At 40.3% G+C, this 14,462-nt stretch overlaps 1 protein-coding gene across 1 annotated transcript; it reads left to right on the forward strand.

The window, feature by feature from the left end:
• The first annotated feature begins 233 nt into the window (after positions 1-233).
• On the forward strand, positions 234-3,934 carry bloc1s5 (biogenesis of lysosomal organelles complex-1, subunit 5, muted). Its single transcript, XM_074693602.1, has 5 exons — positions 234-531; positions 885-967; positions 1,442-1,571; positions 1,959-2,017; positions 2,368-3,934. The coding sequence occupies exons 1-5, from the start codon at positions 513-515 to the stop codon at positions 2,539-2,541; spliced, it is 465 nt and encodes a 154-aa protein (XP_074549703.1). The 5' UTR covers positions 234-512; the 3' UTR covers positions 2,542-3,934.
• The last annotated feature ends 10,528 nt before the right edge of the window (positions 3,935-14,462 follow it).

A 14,462-nucleotide genomic window follows, 5' to 3' on the forward strand; every position in this document is an offset into this window, starting at 1 on the left:
TCCCACTTCTCAAACTCACCAAACCTCTCCACACAAAAGGTTATATATGTTAGACAATGATGATTTGACCAGCCGTCTTTGTTACCTTCATGAAAGTAAGCGTGGAGATGGATACTGCAGTTTTTCTTGGATTAGTCAAAAAAAAAAAAAGTAAATAAAAATTAGGATCTCTTACTGAGCAAAATGTGACACCCCTCTTTTGACCGTTTGGTTCAGTCCACGGCCTCGTACCCGGAAGTAGTAATAAATATTTACATGGTCAGCTGACTAACATTCACCTGACAGTGATTAGAAGAAGCTATTTTACTTTTTTCTATTTCATTGCGGGGCTGCCGATCGATTACAACTACTCAAGTAACAAATATTAAAAATAGTCGCTTTCTCATTAGCTGCCAGTTAGCTTAGCATCAACGGACATGATGTGTTAATGCATAAATCTAGTCAAGCTAGCTTCTCCACAGCAGTCAAACTTGAATTAAGCTGCTACAAACGTTTCACCTGGATTCTTTGACATGGACAAGATTGCTCAAGGTGAGTGAAATGCTCACATAAATGTCTCTGTGAGTGTACAGTATATGATCGTATGATTATCTCACTTTTGCACAACATCTGATCGCAGTTTACATTTCTGTCCAATGTTTTCTCGGTCACGTTTACAACAGTTTGTTTCAAGAAACTCTTGTTTATTTGATTAGTGTAGATATACATTGGGTTAAATAGTTGTCCAGACTAAGTGAATACTAGTTTTATGAAAATGAAAATATAGCTTTGATGACAGCAGGCTCCCACATACTTGTTGACTTGAGATGTGCTTTAATAACCTTTTCAAATAATCCTACCAGGATGTCACAAGTTTGTTTTTTTTAACTGGTGTGTTGTTGCAGATGTGGGTGATATTCAGTCCAGACTGTTGGATCACAGACCAATTATCAATGCAGAGATCCGCTACTTTGTGAGAGAGTTTGAGGTGAGAGATGATTTGAGTTTTTGGGCTTTCAGTAATGCTTTCTTTGAACTATACTTCATTAAAAAAAGAAAGAAAAAAATACACGTAGGAGAATGTGTAAAAATGTATGATATAAAACTTCCTTCCCACAATTGAAACTCATTAAGCATGGACAGTGTGTCTCCTGTGAACAGTAGTCACTAGTATACATCTACACTTTGTATGATGTTGCAGGGGTATCAAGAAGTGTACGACACTTCATTTTACTGGCCCCAAAAATTGAAATGAAACTAGGGGTAGTAAATGAATTCTAAACACACTTTATTTCATACTTTTCTTGAGAAAAAAAATGTTTTATAATTATAACTAAAATGAATTCAGACATGTTTATCTATTGTCCCACTTACTGCTGGATCAGAAGACTTAAGACACATATATTTTATTGTACCTTGCAGTGTGAATGACAACACTAAGTTTTCTTCTCCTGCTGTTTAGGAAAAACGTGGACACAGAGAGAGCAGGCTGCTGGAGAATCTTAATAAAATGGTGACCGAAACAAATGAGCAAATGTTGCCAACAAGTTTAGAGGCCATCAGTCAGCAGCTGTCTGACATCACCAAGCGGTGTAAGTGTCCTTCTTTAACACAAACCTATAGGACACTATTTTTACTGGTGTTAGTTAAAACTTGACATCTTGTCAGATGTTACAATTATATATTTTGTATTTGTTTGTTTGTAGCAGTTTTACTGCATGTCCTGGCTACTCTTGATAAGATAGGGTCTTGTACAGCTTTATAACAATAGCTATTAAGTGCTTGCATAGAGGAAGGTTATGTAAACCTATGACCAGCATGCTTATCGTGCTGTATTTCATGTACTACAATACTGTAATGTTATGTCGGCAGGATGGAAAAAAAAGTTACATTTATAACATAATTAACATGATTCTTTTATTTTATTGCTTCATTTGTCTCAATTAAAAGTAGTTATTCATTTTTTTCTTGTCCTGTAGTGGAGGCTGCTAATCATATGGCAGAGAGAGTCCAGCAGAGGGAGCTAGAGGCACAGCAGGTAAAAACCATAGAATCAAAGGATTTGCTACACAGGTCGATGACTCTACACTCAGCAGTCAAACCTGGGGCTTAAAAGTTATTAAACTGTGCTCTTTTTGTATATTCAGTGTGTGAAGAGTGTGTATTTTTTATAGACAACAATGAGCCCCTTTAAATCAACAGATATTTTCATCTTCTTCATTAAAAAGAATACATAAGAATGCATCAACCTGAGCAGGATTTTAAAGAACAAGTACTGTAGTGATGAAAATTTAAAAAAAAATGTTTTAATCATGGTAGTTGTTAGATATTTAGGGATATTTTTTTGTGTGTGTGTGTGTGTGTCATGATTTTTTTGTGTCTCCCTAGAGCACCCAGCTGCAGGTGAACATGGAACATTTGAAAGAAGACTGGGCAGAGTTTCTGAAGGAGCAGCAGAGATTAAAAGAAGAGGTGGAAGAGGAGCATGCCAAGGCTGTAGGACAACTTAGCACTCAATACAACGAAATGAAGAAGGAATTAACCAAGTCTCCATCAATTTAAAAAAGGTGTTCATAGGAGTGTGAGCGATCAAACATACTCTCTTTGTGAGAATGTTTGTTTTTTTATTACGGACATGTACTTCTTTTCAGCACATTCAAAACAGAACTGCTGCCTTTGATTGATGTACTTCATGGTTGGCATAAAGAGGCTTTGCTGCTGCACTAAACTCCACACTTTCCAAGTCATAAATCTGAAAGTAGGATTTACAATGTGACATTTCACAGGCCATCAAACTCACAATTTTCTGTCTTTTAGCACCTTACAGGTCTGGAACATGTCATTTTTTTAAGAAGTAAGCATTTGATTGTTCCAAGGCTGTGAAGTTTTCAACATTTCAGGATTATAATGGATGCCTGCCTGAAGGGTGCAGATGATAAATCAGCCTCAAGTTGAAAGGATCATGGACCATTAAGTGTTAGCAAAGCCCTTCTTAGCAGGTGTGTTTAAAACACAGGTCAAGTGTTGTAGAAACGAGCTGAAACAGAACTATTTCCAGAGCAAATCATCCCTCACCAGCTCACATGTGTTTGGAACATTTGACCTCTGACAATAATTCAAGTAAGATGACTGACTGATGAAGTCACTTTCATTATGGGATACCTGAGCTGAAGCCAGCTTGGATAAGTTTTTGTTTGTTTCAACACCTACATTCTGATTTTCATGTGACAGAAAGCTTTTTTTTCTTTTACTGCTTTTTTGAAGCAACTTCAGAGTTTTAGGTAATAAAAACTAGACCTAAGGAAAATCATATATGGTTTTTTTTTCATCAATAGTACTTTGAAAAACACTGTTTGGGTTCAGAGCACTTTGAATGCAGTGTTTTGGTTCTTGCTCCAGAGAATGGTGGACAGGTTAATGAATGAGTGGGCAGATTGGGTAACATTCCTAGGATGGTTAACAAAGGACTTTATTTCAGATTATGTTATAAAACAAATATTTCTGATTCTTCAGCTGGTTTAAAGTTTCTTTAAAAGAAAAATCAGAGCGCAGAGTGGAGCCTCTGTGTCCACTTTCATAAAAGCTGCAGCTTTTTCCACTGGTCCCTCTGCTCTCATGCAAACCACTCTCAAGCTGCCCTGCCTGTGCGTAAAGTCTGTGTGTGAGAGAAAGAGGCAGAGACAGCTTGGGTGATGGCTGGCGTCAGAGCTCCGCTTGGTAGTTGGCATGTCATCAGAGGTCACAGAGGGCACATACATGCCAGCAGATGTGTGTCTGTATATGTGTCTGCGTTGTGAGCATTCGTTCTTTCTGCTTCAGTGACTGCAGCTGTCTGAAGTGGAGACAGCTCATCATCAGCTAACAAGGAGCGACAATACGGAAACATGGCCCGCCTCTGTCAGCAAGGCACCTTTTCATCTGCCCTTGTTTACTTTTAAGGAGAGGAAAACAGAGCACCTTAAAGGTCAGTGCTAAAGTCACATAGGTGTAAGCCATCCAGAGCAGAGTTTTATGCTCAAAGGTTAATGAGTTGCTTTTTCCTGATACTTATGGAACCTGTAAGTTTCTTATTTTCATTAACTTTGAATTAAAAGCAGATACGAAAAGATTCAAGACAAAACTTTATTACACTTCTGAACCAATTTTAAAGTGATGAACATATAAAAACAGTCTTTTAGGATTATGTACTGCAACAGGTGCATATTCACAACACAGACTTCTGTCTGATCTGGTTTCTGTTCCCTGGCTAGCTCTTTGCCTGTTTATATCCAGAAAATACCAACATCATGACCGAGCTGAGAAACTGAGGAATATCAGGTCAGAGTGACCCTCCAGCGTTTCCAGTTGCATCACAAGATTAATCCTGTCAATAAAGGTTCATGTTCTTTTTCTGAATACCTAGGGTTAAAAAAATATATGTGATAACAATCAAAGAGGGTTTGCAACAACAACTGGTCATTCATTCTTTGTACACAGGCTGGCACAAAAATCTTCCCTCGTTGCAGATCAGGACATACAACAGTGGGGTCAAATCTGGACAGCATCGTCTAAAATTTCATGTTATCATCCGTCCCAGCCTGCCGCCTCATTCCTCTGGACCCTTGCTAGTATGTTTTTTTGTCTCCAGTGTAAATCAGAGAGCAGTGTGTTCTTCCTGTTTTGAAGAAGTAGCAGTTCTCTCGGGCCATGGAGCTCCAGTTCCCCGTGCCAATAAAAATGGTAGAGGAAACGACAGCACCCAGATGGAGCCCAATTTGGCAAGGGACAGAGATAAGGGGTTTTTGTTAATGCAATCTGATGATCTGTCTGTAAAAGAGCTTTCCACTTTCACTGGAAAAAATGAACTAAAAGTCAAAGAGGTAGAGAAGAAATTTGAAGAAGATTACCGTAAAAACAACAGGATCTGGTCTGGAGCATTCACACTGGTTTTATCAAACATCTCAAATGTGTCTCCAGTGAGCATTTGTGGTCAGACCTTTCTTTCCCATTCTGTTAACCAACAAACATGAAGTCCTGTTTTCCATTATTGGACTTTAGAAAACACTAAATAAAAATTTTAAAAAAGAAGAGAGCAGCACTCACTGTGGAGCAGTGGGAACAGAGGAGTGATCATGAAGTGAAGCGATGACAGGAGATAAAACTGCTGGATCAAGGAGCCTGGTGTTCCTCTGCAGGTCTAAATACTATTACCTCTGGAGTCCCTGATGTTTAGAGTGAAAGGAAAACAGACAAAATGATCAGTGTGATCATCACAGTGGTCTGTGATATAACACATCTATATCCTCACTGTGATGAATTATAGTCAACTCTAATGACCCTAGTGGGTCTCAACTCTCCCATCATGTCAGTCAAAGTGTGCACAGACAGATGGACACTGAATTCAAGGTGGAGTACATGCTTTACTTTACGGTCCTCAGAGGTTTAGAATAGCTGTGATTTTTTCAGAGGAGGTCATCTCTAACTCTTTATGATCATTATTGTCCTTAATACGGCCCAGGACACATGAGCACACACACTGCCATACCAGTGTGGACACAAGCACCCCATACCTAGCTTGGGTGATCACATCTCTGTCTTAACTACAGTAATTCAGACTGTGATCTGCTCCCCTCTGATTCATGTTGATGCCACTTGTAAACAGAGCTTCAGAGTTGTGAGGTGGGCATACTATTCTCAACAGGTAAAGAACTGAAACTGAAGAAAAGCTCTGTAAAAAGGCAGATTAGTTTCTCTGCTGGATGCTGCTCTAGGTAAGATAAACATTCACGTTGCTTTGTCTCTTTTTCTATCAAATCCTGTCTGATTTTCTATTTCATGATCATGTCCACATTGCACTCCTGTACAAATCTGTGGCTTCATATCTAAAGCATCTTTAATAGGAAGTAAAGTACACTTGCATGAGTGCATAGCAGGTCAAACCAAAGTCTTAATGGTATTTGAGCTTGCTCTTGTTTACTTCTGCACTGTCATAAAACGAGTAAAACACCCGCAGACCTTGAGCTTCCTCAAGGAAACTAATAAAACACACATGACCCCACAGGTCTGCTTAAGTTTGTACAAATGTGATAGCTCACTTGGCACAACGAGACGTCTTTGGGCCGATCAGCTTTCATTTTAGTTGACTGATGAGAAAAAGCAGGCCTAAAAGAAACACAATTTCTCTGTTTTGTGTTGGAACAATGGAAAGCAAGGGAATTCATTCACGCCCGCTCTCCTGACAGCTTATAGGAATTTTCAGCCTCTGCATGCTCTCTGTCTTTCTTTTGTGCCGCATGATGGGCCCCCGTTACTCAATTACTGAGCGCTCCAAAATGAAAATGCCAATGAACAAAAGCACAGAGTCTCCAAGTTAATAACCCAGCATAAAACCACCCCAGGGAGTCGGTGATGGGTCCATGGTGGACTGAAATGCAGGTGGTAATATGAATTCTTTGGCAATAGCAAAAATTCACCCAGTGGATCACTAAATAAGAGAAGAAATGCTCTCAAAGCTGCTTTAAAACAAATTAAGAATTTGATATTTCTCAAAGGGGACGTTTTTGGCATGCTGGATAATCTCAACCTTGCTGCTGGAAAATGAGCACTGGGTGGCAAATAAAAAAGTACTAATTGAAAATAAAAGGATGGAAATGAAATGTCCCACCTTCCATTATAAAAGGCTTGTTAGCAAGCTGTGAATATTTTTCAGTTTCTCGATCAGATGTCTGAGTCAGATTACCTGATTTTGGAAGACACGCCATCTTTCGTGCAACGCAGAGCTTAAGGTGTAATTAGTTGGACTGTGCGTGATGTTTTGTGTCTGTTCAGTTTCATCAGACAGCCTCAGTAATACAACAGCTCAATGTTCCTGTCAGGTCCAAGAAATACAGATAAGAGTCCAGCAACAACAGTCACCTTCCTCAGTCAATCACAGGGCAAACAATAGGCAGAGAGGATGCAGAGAGCAGCCTGTCATCAGCAGCAACCAGCAGCAGCAAAGCTTGTTGTCGTCTGGATTCCTGAGCTGTAGAGGAATGTCTGGCTGCACTTCCAGGCACATACCTTCTCCATGGCTTTGATTCCCCCTTTTTTGTACCAGGCAGGTACTTTCCTGATGTAATCTCTGTTGTGGTTATAATGATAGCAAATTCTAACTCTCCCTGAGCCTTCTTTTTCCTTTTTGTTTGTATGCCATCCAGCAAGCGAGGACGGTTAGTTTTTGACATTTCTGTCCTTAACTTTGAGCTCTTTTAACCTAGTGTGTTCAAACTGCTATACCAACTAGCTTCAATATTTGATACATGAGTTTAAAAGACCACTATCTCAACAACATGGTGTTGGAAAAAAAAATATTATACTTGTAGTGAGTTATCACTCCACTCCAGACAGATAAAGTTGTTTGGCTATTTTCAAAATGGCTGCTCCCATGAAATTATCCCCACTTTTTTTCCCCTGAAAAATCACAAATTATTTTTGAGAAATTGAGATAAGAATAACACCTGAATTTTCACTCACCTTTTTAAGATATATTTTTGTGCATAGAAAGAATGTATTTTTATTAAAAAGCTTACAATTGAGGTCGGCATCACTGCCAAATTTATCAAATGTGACACAAAAAATATATCATAGAAAGAACAATGTTTTTTTGTGTGTGTGTTTGGTAATTGTGGAGTGCAAGTTTTTTACAGCTGCCCTAGAGTGTAGGTTGGGAGCGACAACCTCGCTTGGCTAACAGCTAACAGCTAAAACATTACCACAAACAAACTGAACACACACAAAACAGACACATAACCAACATGATGTATGTTTGATGAGTTCAACGTCAAAGCAGGCTGTGCAAAAATAATTTGAGAAAAAAAAAAAGTGACTTTCAGACCTAGAAGTTATGTCTTTCTTCACAAATTTATCTGTCTGTTACAGGGTACTACTTCCTCACATGTGGACTTAAGATGAAACTGCATATTCGGAGCAAATCAGGGGATTCCTAACTTGTTGAACCTGAGCAGAGCAGTTGCAAGTGTTACAACTGTCCTCATTTTTCAGTTGCTGCAACATTAGCAATTTTTGTATATCATATTTCTGTTCTCTCTTGATTATCTCCATTTTTTCCTTTGGGAAATATCTGACACTGCAGCAGCTGTATGATCTGCTGTTTCCCCAAGCTAGCTGCTATAACTGTGGTGCTGTGCTGGGAACATGGGATGGGCCTTTCCCACTTTTCTACACTCATTGAACAATTAATGCCGTTAAGTAACAGAAAAGGGCACGAAACAAAAACTCAGAGCTTCAGGAGTCATGAAGGCTTCTTGAAGCAGAGGAATACATTTATACACTAAAGTAGTGCAAGGACCAACCTGATCACAAGTCATATCATAGTGTCAATGGCAAGAGCTCTTGGTGTCTCTCTTGGGTTTCTAATTAGCATAACAAGCCACTCCCCATTCCTTATTTCAATTATCAGCTCTACATAGCTTAGGTAAAACAAACACAGATTATATATTTTTTTTAAAAATGGACATCACAGCTCCCCAGCTGAGAAGCTTAAAGATTTATAGCCCCCCTCCTGACTGACTGGCTGCTGTGTAAGCTGTAATGTTGACCTTTTCTTCTGATGACACATCGACCAAACTTTGAATCAAAATGTCAAAGAAGCTGTTTCAAGCATGATGTCTGTCATTACTATCAGTACTCATCAAGATTATTTATGTTTATGTTCAAGATGTTCACTTTGATCAGTCAGAATTACTCTAATGATGAAATACAGGTATTACTCTGTTACTGTTAACTCGGTCAATGAAGAAACAGCTCCTGAGGAACTGTTTAGATTAGTCGTGCAAAAGTGAGACACACTGAATAACACTGAGACAAAAACATTGAACCTTCACCATCTACTTTGGATAACAGAAAGGTTTAGACATTAACACTGCAGATTCAAGAGCTGATCCTTGCTGTGCAGACTCAAAATTCAGAAGATGTCAGTGCCAGTTTCAGAGGTATTTTCACATCACTTTTGGGAGACACAAAGTTCATTCTTATATAACACAAGCCAGAGATTCCCTTAATCCTCTTTACAGGACTCAGTTTATGAACTTACTACCTTTTCATTGTACTCTAGAGTTTAGTCTTTTTCCTTGAGTAGTCATTGGTTTGATGTTATGATGAAAAAAAAAAACATTAATTTATTCCTTCTTCTAAATGAGGAAACCAGTCCCTGCTCCTACTTGACAAGTTATTACTTGTTGTCTGGGTGCTGTTTAAAGAAAATAAGTCCTGAAAAAGAGAGAATATCAAGCGCGATTCAGTGCTTTGTGGATTAAAGTAACATTAAAATTATCATTCAGTATGAGTTCCTTGACCAGACTTTGTGAGAACTTAGGCCAAAATGAGTGGGCTCCTTAGGAGGGATATATTAAGTGTCAGCATCATGAAGGCATGATGTAGTTCACACAGTCTATGAAAACTGACACCAAGTAACAAAACTACAGTCATTGTTCCAATATAGTCCAAAATAATTTTTATTAAAGTATCTTTAACCATAGATTTTATGGACCGTTAGCCTGCCTTTGTTGAGTTAAATAATCAGTCAGTACAATACCTTAAAAATGGGGCAAAGAAAAACTGAAATTTGGTTGCAAACAGGCATAACTGTAGAAGTCTTGGTTCAGCAAAAGATAAGTGAAAGGCCTCTTCAAAGCAGGATTATGAATTAACATTCTTGGAAAGCTAAACCAACATGGAGGGAGAAAAGACAAGCTCTCCAAGAAGAGAACATTTCATAAAAGCAAATTAAAGTGAACAAAAGCAAACTCAAGATTCAGGAATTTCTCCCCTGTTGTTCTCAGAGCAGACCCTTTGCCTCCGCTGATGGATCTCATGATGAGCTCTCCAAGGAGCATCTAATACCCGACCAACCTCAGACCCTGGAAGCCAATAAATCAATCACAGAGTGTGTGTGTGTGTGTGTGTGTGTGTGTGTGTGTGTGTGTGTGTGTGTGTGTGTGTGTGTGTGTGTGTGTGTGTGTGTGTGTGTGTGTGTGTGTGTGTGTGTGTGTGTGTAGACTCCCTGCTGTGGAAAACAGTTAAGAACCATCCTGAGTGACAGAACAATGAGAGACGTGGGGGATGTGGGAACAAGGTGTATGCATGAATGTGTGTGTCTGCATATTTTCTGTGATGATTTTCTGCATCTTTGTGAGTTTGTAGCAGCTCCATCCAGAGAGCCCCCCCTCTAAATACGGGCCAGCCTCTCACCCAGCCTTTCTCCAGGGAGGCCTGGGTTTTGGCAGGAGAATGCATGGGAGTGGGCTCCCTCAATAAAGACAGCGCTCTTCAGGGCCCCGGACGGCCCTGGGCGCTACTTTTCATTGCTTTCCTCCCGTGTCTATCTGAACCCAAGTGTGTTGCTGCTTTTGCTACCACTGCTGCTCCATTTCAAGCATAATGGCTTTACCTTGAGGCTAAGAGAGAAAGACACAGAGGAAGGGAGGAGTCCAGACCTAAAATTATGACTCACCTTCAGCATGCGCATGTTAAAGGGGTAGTTTGGATTTTGTGAGGGGAGCTGAATGAGGTTCTTATCAAAGTGAGTGTGCTCTGTTCAGACTGTCAGTACTGCTCCTCTTTGAAGAGGCAAGTCACAGAAACAACACTAAAGTAAAGCTATCCATAACTGCTATTAAGGTTTAAAGAATCAGAGAGTCATTAAGAGACTTAAAGATCCCATATTGTGCAAAAATCACTTTATTTAGTCTTTTGGTGAGATTTGTGGGTCTTTGGCTTTCCTCCCAGCCCAAAAAATGTGACATTTAATGACAAAACCTGTACTTAGTAGTGCTCGTTAATGTAAAATCCTGACCTAAAACGAGCTGTTTGGATTTTGGAGATTTGCCGACGTCAGCGATTCCCTTTTTTGACCAATCAGGAGCAAGTCTGACCTGATTGGTCCACCGGAGCAGATACCCCCGAACCCCCTCCCCGCCCACTCCCCTCCCCACTGCTGCTCCAGCAGCCATCACTGCTTTGTTTTTGGCTGTAAACAGCCACATAGTTCCATGCACAAGCTTCCCATCTGGCTAGAGGTCATTTATGAGGGAAATGTGCCAGCTACACTCAGTAAAACTGTGCATGTGTGTGCTAGTCACTTCATGGCCGACTGCTTTTCCAACTTTGGACAGTACAACAGAGGGCTAGAGAATAGACTGGTCCTGAATCCAGGCGCATTATCAACCATCCGCCAACAAATCTCGAACCCTGGAAATGTGAGTGTTTTAAATGCTGTGTGCTGTGGAGCAGATGGAAGAGCTTTTCCTCAGTGTCCCCCCTGTCTCTGTGTTAGCTTCAGGATGCTAACTTTAGCTGCAGTTAGAGCTTCGCTGTTTTGTAAACATTGTGCACTCGGAGCTCGTGGCACCGCTCTCAGTGAAGCGGAAGAGCGGGCGGTATCAGCTGTGGCTCATTTACATGTGAAGGTCACGCCCACTAAATCAGAGCGTTCTGAACAGAGGGGCTATGAGAGCCTGGAAACAATGCTGCTGTGCTTGATTTATTGGCCTTTTGGACCAAAACATGTAACTACCATTTCATGAAGACATCAATGATCCATATCAAACTGCAGAAAAGGAGCAGAATATGGGACCTTTAACACAGTAAAATAAAATGATGATAGAAAAGCATGATGCAGGCAACAGAGTCATTTCATGAATGTGATTACAGACAGTTATCTTTTGCAAAGTGAGGCTAGCCAAAGAGAAAAACTAAGCTAATGTGCTTGTTTGATAGTTTATTTGTCACTGTTTGTTGGGAACAGGGAGTTCCTAACTGCAGATGGGAAGTTGTGTCCATGTTACACACTTTGACAACACTCTAAACTCAGCTGTCCAATAACAGAATTACTCATTGGTTAAGTTAAATTCTGAGAAGCTAGGAGAATAACAGGTTTGTGTAAAGTTTTGCTGACCCTGGCCCTTTTGAAACCCATATAGCTGATCTACTAGTATAGTCAGTATGATTAAACAGGATGATATGGTGTAAAATAGGCTGTTTAACTTGAAAGTAAAGCTGAATAAATAATCAGAATCCAGCACACAATTAAAAGGATTCTTTTCTAAGCTTTAAGTCAATGGTTGAGTGCATGTTTCTTCATTTGTTTCTCACAATCCTGTGTATGGGCTGAGCTGATTGGCTTTTCATAGAGGTGATGCACTGACTAATGATGGATATTAGATAAGACACTCCACTTTCAAAATGTCAGAACCAGTCTTTGAGCTCGTGAATATCCCAATATCCTGCGGTAGCACAGCAAAGTTATGTCTGCCTTTTTGTACATAATGTCCAAAGAAATTCAAAACCAAAGTCTAGGTCCAGACAGACAGACAGACAGACTTTCAACAGTAAATAGTGGCCACAGCTTGAAATTTGTGCCATTAGACATTTTTTGCATAACCAAGCAGCAAAATATATGTGCAACCAACTTCCAAGTCCCTACTACCTGTCTTTCAATGAGCCATTGAATACATAAATCTAAACCTGCTCTCATTGCTCTACACCCAGTTGTGCTGTTGAGGTCTAGCAGATGTATGGCTGGAGTACAAGAAAAAAGACATCTGTAGGAAAAAAAAAAAGAAAAAGGAAAATCGGGATGAAAATGTCAAGGTAAAAGGAAGGCAGATAAATTAGCACAGCAACACAGCAAGAAGTACAGAGAATACAACAGAAGCAACAACAACAGAACAGAGAGAGGAAAGGGGGAGAGTAAGGAACAAACACAAGGAAAGACAAAGATTGGACAGGAGGGAAAGACCAAGAGATGGAGGAGTGCTCACTGGCCTCCACATCAAAGCAGGCGGTAAGCAGCAGCTCCAGGCAGGTCCTCCCAGCACCTGCTGCCTCTCCACAGCCAAGTCAAACACATTATTCCAACAGACGCACAGCTTAATGGCTTCTGTGGAGAGACCTTTGCTGGACATGACTGCCTCTACAGACGCTCAGGGGTGCAGGTTGAATTGACACACACACACACACACACAGACACTCACTCACGAGGATGACACACCCATGAGGCACACCCTTTCCATGTGCGATCCTCAAAATCAGTTCATAGCACATCTGAAAAATTGATTAAAAAAATGAGAATCATTAACTCAATCAAGTAACCGCCACAAATGTAAGATTCTTTAAATGACACAGGAACATCCATTTCAGACGCTGTGTCTCTGTCCACTCTTATCCAGCTCTCCTTTAGAGGGACTGTGGTTGTGTTCGGACCCAGGTCAATGTGAAGCAGAGAGCTAATCATCCTTAGAAAAACAGTAAACATCTGTTTTTTGTGACTTGGCCACCTCTCACTGGCAATGTCAGCCTGACCTCAACAAGGCTGGGCCCCTTTTATATTTTCCATGAGAGCAAGTACCAGTAAATGGGTGACAGCATCTGTAATTTCTTTTTTTCAGGAGAGTGGAGAAAAATAAAAACAAACCTTGACGCAATGAAGGCAGGTACCATGGCACTTTCAATATGTCTTGCAGAGTGTCCAAAAGGAATAAAACCATGTATGGTCTTTTATACGACTTTTGCTCAAGTTAAGTGAAGCCTCGTTGGTTATTATTGACATTTATGGCTCGCCTCATAAGAAATACTGTCTGCTGAAATATCACATTAAAGACTTACTATTCCTGTAGCTTCAGGCCTTTATGGCGGCCCCGATTTGCATTTTATGGAATTTCTGTTTGGGCTTAGCTACAAAGCGGCGCTTATAGACCTGCTTGTAGCATATTCATGCCTTTGCTCAAGGACACTTCAACAGAATGGATGTTTTCCAATGTGTGGGCTTCAAGGAGACCTTTCTCTGTATCTACACCCCAATATTTATATGTGTAGCATGTGGCAACAAGGGTGGATTAATAGTGCGCTAAACCTGTTTCAAATAGTGTTTTTAAGAATTTTAATCCTCTTTCATAAATTTATCTATCAATGATGGTTGATTAAATCGAGAGACATTCAAATTATAACCTGTAATATTATTTATATCAATTCTTCATCAAGATCTTAACTCTATTCCTCCTCCTCGGGGGCTGCTCTGCGTTCTGGAAATACCAGGATGCCCGATTCTAGTCCCATCCCCCTTTTCCCTTCTTCTCTCATGGTCTGTGTTCTTTACCTCCTTCTCCCCCTTTCTGCCCCACATCACCCTCCCCCACCCCCCATATTTTGGCCAGTATATCCTGATGGCTTTACCAGCAGGAAGTGAGGCCTTCAGAGTGAAGGCTCTAGACCAAAAAGCATCTGTGAGAAGCAAAGTCCAAGTCCAGGAGGGTCCTGTCATCACCTTTAATATCTCACCCCAGGCAACTTGTTTCAACAAATTATAGCACTATGGCTCTTCTTTAATGTTTGAGACTTTTGTTGACACAGGCATAAGAAGTAAAGGCAGATGATAGCGCACGGTAAGTGTCATATGAAGGCTGCCAGTGACTCTACAGTGATCAGGAGAGGTGCTGGGCAAATAT

Source organism: Halichoeres trimaculatus, unplaced genomic scaffold (assembly GCF_033239565.1).
Source record: "Halichoeres trimaculatus isolate MK-OKI-2021-1 unplaced genomic scaffold, fHalTri1.1 fHalTri1_scaffold_18, whole genome shotgun sequence".
Lineage (NCBI taxonomy): Eukaryota > Metazoa > Chordata > Actinopteri > Labriformes > Labridae > Halichoeres > Halichoeres trimaculatus.

Coding starts and splice junctions, on each gene's coding strand:
- bloc1s5 (XM_074693602.1), top strand. Junction 1,572..1,958: donor GTCTGACATCACCAAGCGGT/GTAAGTGTCCTT, acceptor CTTGTCCTGTAG/TGGAGGCTGCTAATCATATG. Junction 2,018..2,367: donor GGGAGCTAGAGGCACAGCAG/GTAAAAACCATA, acceptor GTGTCTCCCTAG/AGCACCCAGCTGCAGGTGAA.